Source organism: Heloderma suspectum, chromosome 6 (genome assembly GCF_057233095.1).
Source record: "Heloderma suspectum isolate Gila_16-S chromosome 6, 16-S_ref, whole genome shotgun sequence".
Classification (NCBI taxonomy): Eukaryota; Metazoa; Chordata; class Lepidosauria; order Squamata; family Helodermatidae; genus Heloderma; species Heloderma suspectum.
In genome coordinates, this window is record NC_139463.1 from 75,529,152 (window position 1) to 75,539,691 (window position 10,540).

The 10,540-nt window shown below is 49.0% G+C and overlaps 1 protein-coding gene across 4 annotated transcripts in view; it reads left to right on the top strand.

Moving 5' to 3' along the window:
• POLD1 (DNA polymerase delta 1, catalytic subunit) overlaps positions 1 to 7,137 on the top strand; it is a 34,270-nt gene extending 27,133 nt beyond the window's left edge. For 2 of the 4 annotated variants that reach the window (XM_084805036.1, XM_084805038.1), the window contains 6 exons: positions 1,615 to 1,717; positions 2,466 to 2,598; positions 3,683 to 3,796; positions 4,836 to 4,888; positions 5,474 to 5,571; positions 6,367 to 7,137. In XM_084805036.1, coding sequence (XP_084661162.1) covers positions 1,615 to 1,717; positions 2,466 to 2,598; positions 3,683 to 3,796; positions 4,836 to 4,888; positions 5,474 to 5,571; positions 6,367 to 6,463 — 598 coding nt within the window. In that variant the 3' untranslated portion in view covers positions 6,464 to 7,137. The remainder of the gene's footprint in view (positions 1 to 1,614; positions 1,718 to 2,465; positions 2,599 to 3,682; positions 3,797 to 4,835; positions 4,889 to 5,473; positions 5,572 to 6,366) is intronic. The other 2 variants (XM_084805037.1, XM_084805039.1) reach the window with 1 other exon arrangement.
• The last annotated feature ends 3,403 nt before the right edge of the window (positions 7,138 to 10,540 follow it).

Here is a 10,540-nt window from a genome sequence, read left to right on the forward strand (position 1 = left end):
TATGACACTACCTTCTACACAGTCAGACCATCATTGACCTGGTTCGCATGTAACATGAAATAAACTATGGTTTATTTAACCCATATTTGTTGTCCTACCAAGGGTTTGCCTGGGAGACAAACCATGTTTTTTCTCTGGGTTGTTTGTTTTCCTCCTCCCTCACCCACTCGCTCCCTGTATCCAAATGCCTTTGCGGCTCTGTAATATTGGCATGTAGAGTGGCTGGTTTTTTTAAGCCCTCTTTCCTGCCACCTCTGTAGTCTGGTGAAACAACCCATGAACTACCCACAGTTCTGGGTTCACATGTAATGACAACCCATGGTTTAAGCAGCCCAGGGTTCATAACCCAGCAACAAATCATGGTTTCTCTTTTTGGGTTGTTCATAGTTAACAAACTAAGGTTTGTTAGCACAGCTGGGTTTGCACATCACGGCAACCCAGGATTCAACAACCCATAAGTTAAATGAACCATGGGTTAGTGTTACATGCGAACCAGGTCTGCTCTTAACTGGCAGCAGCCCTCCGAGCTTTCAAGCATAGTCATAGTTTATTTCTATACTGCCTTTTCTTCAATACATTGTGGTCAAAAGTGTTTCACAAACCAAATAAATACAATAGCCATAATTATAATCCGTTACAATACAACATGAACCCACTTCATTTAAAGTATATCAAAGTTTAAGAGCAAGACATTCCAGTAGGTCAGTTAGCAATGTCCAGTACCAAGAATAACATATTCTCGCATTAAACAATTCACTCAAGAGTTCGTATTAAGAGACCTAACAGCAGAGGGGTGTGTGGGACTGAACCGGCGGCCTCCTGCGTTTGCACAGCACATGCTCTGTGGCTGAGCTGCAGCCCCTCTTGGGTTTTGTGAGCAATGGGTATTACGGATCTGTCTGAGGCTTTGGTCTATTCCGCCTCTCCCTCCCAGCCCCTCTGCCCTAAGCCACATGGGCCTGTCTGTCCTCAGGATGGCAGAAAAGCTGTGTGGGTGTGGGGTGGCCGGCGAGGCGTGACCGAAGGGAAGGGCAGAAATAGTCGTGGCAGGCACAGCTGCGTGTGGAACGTCCTGTGACACCCACCCCTCTGCTCTGGGCTTCCTGTCTGACTGCAGCCATTTCACCTGCCGCACACAGACACTGTGGCATAACGAACCTGCTCCTCTTGCTTGGCCACTTCACTGCCTCTTGAAAAACAAAGGGTTCAGATGGCGAAGGTGACCCCGGTGGGGCCACCTTTGTGGGGCAGAGCTGCTGCCGAGCCTGCTTGGGTTTCGCTCTCTGCCACTTCCCCCCCTCCACGTTATTTCTCAGCAGTCTCTCTGCTCAGGGAAAATATGTTAATAGCGTTGTTAGAATCACCCGGCGGGTCATATTTTGGGCTTTCCAGTCTCCCACGGTTTAACCTCTTCAACTTTTTGTCCAAAGTGACTGTTTAAGCTCCTTGTTCTCAAACCATCCTGGCTCTGGAAATGTTCCTTGGCCCCGATTCACCCCTACCCCACCCACTTAACACAGCCTCGAGGGTTGGGCTGAATCCTGAGGTGCTGCCATCCTGTGCAAATCCTCCGCAAGTGGCCCATGTGACACTTCTTGTGACTTCTCCCCTTAGGATGCGTCGGCGGGACCCCGGCAGTGCCCCCAACCTGGGCGACCGAGTGCCTTACGTCATTATCGGTGCTGCCAAAGGTGTTGCGGCTTACATGAAATCTGAAGTGAGTGAGTGGGGGACAAAGGACATGATGGGCAATGGGGAGGAACTGTGGGGAAAGGGTGCAGAGGGCATGTGCACACACACCTCTTCCGATAAAAAGGGAATTGTATCACATAATGCACATTGTTAACCCAGCAGCTGGCTTAGAAAAACAAAAAGCTTGTTGGGAGAAAATGGCCGCTCACCATTAAGCTTCAGGAATGAAGAAATTTGGATCACAGCAAGTTGGTGGTGGTCTAGGAAGCAATGTGCAAGTTTCAGCACACCCCTCCCCTTTCCTCAGTTTTCAGCGGGTTGGCTTGATGTCTGTATCGGGCCTAATTTGGGGTTTAATCTTAATCTATTTCTACTACTTTCCTTTTCCCTCTTCCTCCCTGCTTGAACTAATTGGCTGAGGAAGGAAAGGGAACCTGTAGGCTGGAATGCCCAGGGGGATAGGCCTCCAAGTTATCCCCGTGCACACCTCCTCCCAACCTTCTCCATTGCTCTGTGTTCAGGCCAAAATGCTGTAGCTATTTCAGCACTCCATAACTGGCCTGATCTCCAAGGCTGATCGCAGCTAACCTGAGCTTCCCATATTGTTGCCTGTGCATGCGCGCATGCATGCTCTGCCCTCCAGCCATTTGTAGGCTGGAATTGCTGAAGGAATTGCACTCAAGAAGGGTGCTCTGTGCCAGGGTGCCCTCCCAATCCACCCTCTCTCCAGCAGTGCTTCCCACTTACACCTTCCTCCTCTTTTGCTTCTTCAGGATCCCATCTACGTGCTGGAGAACAACCTGCCCATTGACACCCAGTACTACCTGGAGCAGCAGCTTGCCAAGCCCCTGCTGCGCATCTTCGAGCCCATCTTAGGAGAAGGAAAGGCACAGAATGTCCTGCTGAGTGAGTGTGGTCACTGGCGTCTCGTGCGGAGCCATGTCGGAGCAGGACTTGGGCTCCGCTTTGGGGAGTGTAGCCCTCAGAGAAGATGGCGGGGTGGTGGTGGTTTAATCCCGGGTAGGCCTCGAAATCATGCTCTCTTCTGGCTTGGGATTAATTGGTCTGGAATCCATAACCAGCCCAGGGCATGGTCTGAAGGCACATGAGGCAGCCACCTCACTCAAGCTAGCAGTCTGGGTCTGGTCAGTGCTTGGAGGGGAGACCACCTGAGAATCCCAGGTGGCCACCTTGAGTTCCATGACAGAAGAAAGGTGGGATATAAATATAATAATAAGTAAAGCCCTGGTTCCGTGGTCGCAATCAGCACTGTAGGTCAGAATACTTGCCAGGATATGCTTCTACGTTTGGGGGGAAAAGATCACACCATGTCCACCTTATCCACCCCTTGACTGAGCTCCAAAGGGGTGTCTTGCAGTGCCCTTCGGTTCGATGAAGTGATTGAAATATGTGGCCCCATGGCCCTTCCCAGGAGGAGGGAATCGGGTCCTCTTTGTTACCTTTGACTCTGCTAGAAACTTGTCCCTCTGGGTTTGAACCCCACCTCATGGATGAATAGTTGAGAAGTGTGACTGACTCCCACCCCAAGATCTTCTCTGATGTTTCGCAAGGGCTAGAACAAGGGTAGGAAACCTGGTGCCCTGCAGATGTTTTGGACTACAGCGCACACCAGCCCCAGCCAACATGGCCAAGGGTCAGGAATTATGGGAGTTGTAGTCCAAAACATCTGGGGAGTGCCAGGTTGCCTACCCCCTGAGCTAGAGACTTTATTCCTCCCCTTCTGTCCACTGCAAATTTATCTGAGATGGCGATGGGCATCCTGTAATAAGGATCTCTATGGGTTTGCAGGCATAGATGACTCACTCTGTGGGGATCCTCCTAGGGAGATGTGGGGCACTGATCCCTTTCCACCACAGTAAAAGCATGGGTTGAAAAGAAGGCTGGGTACTGATCTTTTCCCCCTAAAATACACGTGTGCATGGGATGTGGAGTGGAGCGGGCTTGATCTTTTGTTTCCTTCCTTTTACAGAGGGGGAGCACACCCGCTGCAAAACGGTGTTGACGGCCAAAGTCGGAGGCCTCATGGCTTTTGCCACCAAGCGAAGCACCTGCATCGGTTGCCGGGCTGTGCTCAGCCACCATGGTGAGATCCTGCCTCCGCCCATCTGTCTTGGTCTCTGCTCTGCGGAGTCTATCAAAATATGGTGTGTGTCCGTCCCCCCCCCCCCCCCGGCGCGCATTTCTAACCAGCAGCGCATTTTGCAAGTTCCTATTGCCGGAACTTGCCACATAGTTGAATGTGTTTCTGCCTCTGTACTTTTTTTTGTACCAGCAGGGAAACTGATAGATTACCACAAGCACAACCTGACCCCTGTGACTTCTGCTAACTCCCAAGTTCTCCCTCTTTCCCAGATTTGCAAGTGGGAAAAGAGGTTACCTGCAAGTTGTGGGGCTGAAAGTTTAAGATTTCTGGCTTCTCCTGAAGGGATGTTGAGCCAGCAATCTAGAAAAGGGGGCAAGCTTAGCCAGGACTCCCATCTTGGGGAGGAGAGTGATTCCTAGTGGGTAGGGTATAGAAGGGCTGGGAACAAAGACCCTGGGTTGGATCCAGATTTAGTCAGAGTAGATGCATTGAAATCAGTGGGACTTGTTAGCTACAACTAACTTAAGTTCTATTGATTTCAATAGGGTTACTCTAACTATGACTGAATCCGGACCGAACCCCATGGGTTGTCTATAGGACAAGAGACTTCCTGACAATCTATTCTGCACAAGAGAGTCTCTCATGGAGGAAAACGGTGCTTGGGGTAGGTCTCCCTTCCATGATCTACTATGCTGCAAACTAGACCACAATGTACCAGGAAGCAGGTGCACAACAGCAAGGAGATTGCAGAGTGACTAACTCCAGATTACTCAAGCAAATGAGCCAAAGCAGAAGACCAAACCAAGCACTCCAGGGTTGCTGATTGGTCTGATACTGAGCAAAAAGCTTCCCAGACACAAAGGCAGAGATCAGTCAGGTCCTCCTACGCGTGATCCGAATTCAACCACCAAATCTTCTCAGAGGAAATTAAACTGGGTCCCTCTCCATGCCATCCTTGAGAATGGGTGTGGTGAAAGGAACCCCTGGGTGGAAATGGTGGGTGGGCAGGAATGCTTTCTGACGTCTCGCTCTCCACCAGGTGCTGTCTGCAAGTTCTGCCTGGGCCGCCAATCTGAGCTCTACCAAAAGGAGGTAAGTGGATCTCTGGCAGGGCTAATGGGATCTCGGGTGGCTAGCTGGATAGAAGGAAATGCCTGTTCATCACTGAGGAGAGCAGCCCAGGAGGCCTGCCTCCTAGATCGAGGAGGAAGATTCTGATGAATTAGGCTTGGTGATTATAACTTGGAAATCCCTGGCTTCACTGGTAGAGGAATGGGAATGGAAGCCAGCCCTTGGGAACTTGGGGTTAGAAAATGGGATTGCTGGTGTAGCATAGCAGCCAAGAGACTGAACTAGGAATCAGGAAGTCCCTGGTTCGAGTTTCACTTTGCCATAAACTCACTTGGCAGCCTTGGGCAATCACCCCCCCTCCATCCTCCGTACTCCCCCTCCCCTTTCTTTCTCTGTCCGCTCCCCACCTGCTATATGGAGGTAATAATACTGACATAATTAATCATAGTACTTTACAGGATTATTGCAACGTCACGTATTTGAAGCTTAGATAATTTGAAGTTAAGAGAATTTGAAACTACAAATGCTAGGCAGCATTGAAGTCTGAGTGCCTGGGTTCTGTCATCTGCCTGTTCTTCCTCCCTGCCCCCTGCCCCTTCCCTGTAGGTGACCCATCTGAGCTCTCTGGAGGAGAAGTTCTCGCGCTTGTGGACCCAGTGTCAGCGCTGCCAAGGGAGCTTACATGAGGATGTACTGTGCACCAGGTGAGGGCTGGCTGCCCACCGCGCCCTCACATGGCAGCACCGGTCCTTGCCCGTTCCCACGGGATATGGGGCTAAAATATGGCTTTATGCCACCCCCAGGTGTTTATAGCTGCTTATCGGGCTGGTTTGAGATCAGCAAACAGATGGCTCCCACGGAGAGGTAGGCGGTGGGGATGCTCCTGGAGGTGTTTATTGCCTTTATAAATATAACACCTGTCATAAGCTGGCAGGGGAGGTGGGAGTGGTGACACAGGCCTTCTACTCCAACACACAAGTTATCAGCTGGGCTTTCTAGATTCTCCAGCAGAGGTGCAGGGCACGAGTGTGGATCAAGTGGGGAAGCGACAGCAACCAGGGCCGGGTCTACACATCTAGCAAAATTAGATAATTCAATCCTGAGATGCTAGAGGTGGACCTCCAACTGGCGGTGGGGGGGCAAGGGAGACTACCATTTCTAAGTGCTCCCCTACTTTAAAAAAACACCCACAACTCCTTGCCAGTGGATAACCAGCACAGAAAAAGAGCAGGCATATCGTAATTTTCTCTGCTGTACAAGTTTTCTTGCATGAAGGAGGAATGTTCCGAAACCAGAATTCCTCACCTGCAGTTGGAAGTAGTGGCACAGTTCATCTTTCCACTTTATTCCCACTTCATTCTGCTGTATAAATCTACCAGGATAGGAATGAGGAGGATCATGTGAGCCAAGGGGCTGGGTTGCCCCTCTTCCTACAGGGGAGCCCCAGTTTCTTTGTCTGCTTGCCAACTCACCTTCTGAATTTTCCTCCTCTCCTCCAGCCGTGACTGCCCCATCTTTTACATGCGGAAGAAAGTGCAGAAGGACCTCGATGATCAAGAAGTGCTGATCTCGCGCTTTGGGCCCCCTACGTGGTGAGGTCTCCTTGGCCTCTGTTATTTTTCATCTGTCCGAAATCCACCACCGCTATCACCCCACTCCCCTTTTAAGTGAGGATGAAGGCAGTGAAGCCTGAGAAGCTGCGAGAAAAATTGTCCCTGTACTGTTGGTGTGGCTTCGTTGTTAAGATGAAGGGACAGAAGGACTGAATATTGCGGGAAAGAGGTCATCTTTGGCCCATGAAAGCCTCCTTGTGGGGGCTGTGTTTTTGTAATATGAATTTCTACCAATAAAGATAACTTCCTTTTTCCTATATGCGGATGGCTTCTGTGGGGGTCACCTGGGCCTCTGCATTCTGTGGAAGAGAGATTGTAGGATAGCAGAAGCCAGAGTGGCATTTAGGGGCAGGGACCACCAGGCTTAAGAAGCCCATGTTTACTCCGCCCCTGAAATGAAGGACACAAACGTCATCTTCAGTTCCATAAAGCAACACTGACCTGCATGACCAGGTGTTGCATTAACCTTTGAATTCTGTTTTTGTTTTAGTCCCAGGAAAATTTACAACATCAGTACCATTCAACAAAAAGTGTGTGTGTGTGACAAGATTTATGTGTGCACATTTGTTTTACAGGACGTGTAGAAATCATGTATGCAAATTGTGCGTCAAAGTCCTGAAAGAGTGTTCCAGTGCAATTTAAAATAAAGTTGGAAGGAAAAAAACACGGGACACCAAAGACAATGCTTAGGGGGTCATTTGATCTAGGACCGGCCCTGGCAGAAGCGACAAGTCAAGATTTCCTGGGGCCTAGGAGAGAGCGGAAATGAGTTGCCAGTGAGGTCAGCTGGAGGCAAGATACTTAAATGATCAAAGAGGGGAGTTGAGTAGGATGTTGTAGATTAGATGGAAGGGGTGAAGGTTGGGATGAGGAAAGCTCAGAGCCGGCGCCCGTGTATTCCATTCAGGCTTGCTTTTCCTCTGAACAGGGTGTGTGTCTTCTCACGCATGCATTTGTTTGCTTGTCGTGATGCGCATGCAAGACCAATCATGCCCTGAAACACAGAAAACTGCCTGTAATGCTGCATCTGCCAGCTATCTCATGGCAATCCTGAGATTTGCTTTTCTCACGGACAGATTTCTTACCCTCTTGGTTGTGCAGGCAAGCCTAGATAAGAAGATGGTGTTTGAAATAACATGGGGATCTGGATTGGGCTTTTAGTACGTGGGATGGACCGGCTTTACCCAGCATAGGTAAGTCTCATCCAGCCTGGTGCCCTGGAGATGTACCAGGGGATGGCTGGCTGGGGCTGATGGGAGTTGGACTACACATCTGCAGAGCACCAGGTTGGGGACAGCTGTCATGAAATACTGGTTGTATTCCAAGGTGCCCTCATACTCCATGTGCTGACCTTGCCATGTTCTGCACCTCCCTGTTCTCATCCCCTCTTCCAGCATCTCGTGCATTCACAAAATGAGATAAGGAAAAACCCATACATGACTCCTAATCATTTATTGAATGTCTACTTGCTGCTGCCTACTTGCACTCCCTGACCAGATAGCTGCAGTCAACACAATGCATCTGATGAAGTGGACTGTAGTTCACGAAACCTTGTACATTATTAATACGTCAGGGCACAGTCTTATGCATATTTAGACAGAAAAAAGCCCACAACTCCCAGCATTCCCCAGCCAACCTGGCTGGAATACTGGGAATTGCAGAACTTTTCTTTGTAAACATGCATAGGGTTGCACTCTTAGTTTTTAAGGTGTGACAAGACACTTTGTTTTTGCTGCAGCAGACTCACACAGTGAACACTGTAACATTTATTTATATATACAAAGATGATACCCCACTTTTCCCCTCCAAAGAGGAATTGCTCAAAGTGAGTTACAGAATATAAAAAAGGCATAAAAATAATCATAATGAAAAAAATTTCATGCTAAAAGCAGCACTGAAGATCAAAAACATGAGGCAAAACAAACCAATTTCCATTAAAGAAGAACAGAACCAAATGACTGGTTTTTTTAAAAATGTCTCCAATTGCTGCTGGAACACAAATAGAGAGGAAGAAATCTGGAGTTTCCAAATATGGGGTGCCACCACGGAGAAAACCCTGTTGTGTTTTGCGACCATACATGCTTCAGAAGACAATGGTGCAAACCGCTCCTCTAGCATTGGGCCAGTTCACATGAGAGAAAATGGTACTTCAAGTAGCTAGTCTCAAGTGTTTAGGGCTTTAAAAGTAATCAGCAGCAACTTGAATTGCACTCTTAAATGGAGTGGCAACCAGTGCAGCTGATACAATAAAGAGGTCACGAGATCCCAGGACTTAGCCCCATCAATATGTTAGTGGCACTCTGTGCTAGTTGAAGTTTCTGAGTGGCTGACATTTCCAAGGCTGGGGAGATGCAGGAAGCCATTTTTAATATTCAAGCCACAACTGTTATTGGACTCCAACTCCCATCAGCCCCACCCATTGGGGACAATGGGAGTTGTGGTCCAACAACATCTGGTGGCTCACCAGTTCCCCAGCCCTGTGCCGGACATTCTACCTGGGGCCTTCTGCCTGCAAAGCACTTCCACTGAGCTTTGGTCTCCTGCTGTTGCTGGCTCTCGGGCTCAATTGCCCAAGTGAAAAATTGTTATAATCAACATTATATTTTTATTTCTTCTTCCCCACCTCTTTCTCCAAGGAGGTCAGGGTGGCACTCATGGTGTCATCATTCTTCCCACCCCCCTTTAATCAACCCTATGAGGTAGGCTAGGCCGAGAATTATCGTGAACTGCCCTGAGAGCTTTGGCTATTGGGCAGTATGGAAATGTAATTAATTAATTAAAATTGGTGACTGGTCCATGGTCACATGGCAGACCGACCTAATGGCCACATAGAGATTTTGAACCCAGATCTGCCCTGTCCTAGTCTCGCAGGGTTGTTGCAAAGATGACGCCAAATTGCCACATTGCGCAGGAATGATGCCAGGTGATGTGCGCTTCAGATAGGAGTGTTTTGGGGTTTTCTGCTCTGTGTGTGTGTTTACCCTTCCCCTTCCCTCCTTATAACTAACCTTGGTCACCTGCTCCTGCCCTCCTCCCAGGGCCAGCCTGTTGAAGAGCAAGTCACTGGTTATCCAACTGAGCAAGAAGGAGCGGGTGGAAGGAGAGAGAGAGAGAGAGAGACTGCAGGCATTAGAACCATGAGGCCTGCTCCATGATCTCTCCCCCTCCCCAACTCTTGAGTAAGGGCCCTCCCCCAATCCGGATGGTGGAGTCAGGGCAGCGGAGATAACGGGGAAAGGTGTCTGAAGGAGATAGCAGTCTTTCAGATTCTTTCGCAAGTCATGATTGCCTGGCCACTCACGTGAGCGCAGCTCATGAGGATGATCCAGATGGGGTGGGGGTTCTCCCTTGTGTCAGGCAGCCCTCGTCTCTAGGACTGGGGCAGCGAATTATGCAGGGATCCCTTGCCCTAAGCTGAGAAAGTTTAGCAAAAGCAGCAACAGCACTTTCAGGACAACAGAGATGTGGTGGCGTAAGCTTTCTTGAGCACTAGAGCCCCACTTCGTCAAATGAGGTTTTCCTTTATTTGTTTCCTTTATTTATAAATGTATGAGTCATCTTTCAACCCAAACAGGGCCCCATGGGACTTGCAATTAAAATAATTTAACACTTTAAAAATGTTATCTTCTGATTATATTATTTGGGCTTTGGCCTGGGTTCAGGATCCATCTTGGTCACAAACTAGCTGCTTGTCACTTACGACAACTGAGCAGTACTAAGATTTCTGGTTTCCAGCATGTGTAAGATGTAAAAGTCCTCATGATGACATCAGGCAAAAGAGTGCAAGTGCATTTAATGCATCAGCTTCCCCCCACCCTCTTGACAATTTGTAACACACAAAGCCATTCCTGTGGCTTCCGGGCAGTTGAGCTTGCTCTGCCTTCACCCTTTGCCTGTAAAATTGGCACAATTTACTGATTATAAGAACACAGGAAGAGACACGCTGGATCAGACCAAGGGTCCATCTAGTCCAGCATTCTGTTCACACAGCGGCCAACCAGCTGCCTGCAGGAAGCCCACAAGCAACAGCACCCTCCAACCCATGTTCCCCAGCAACTGG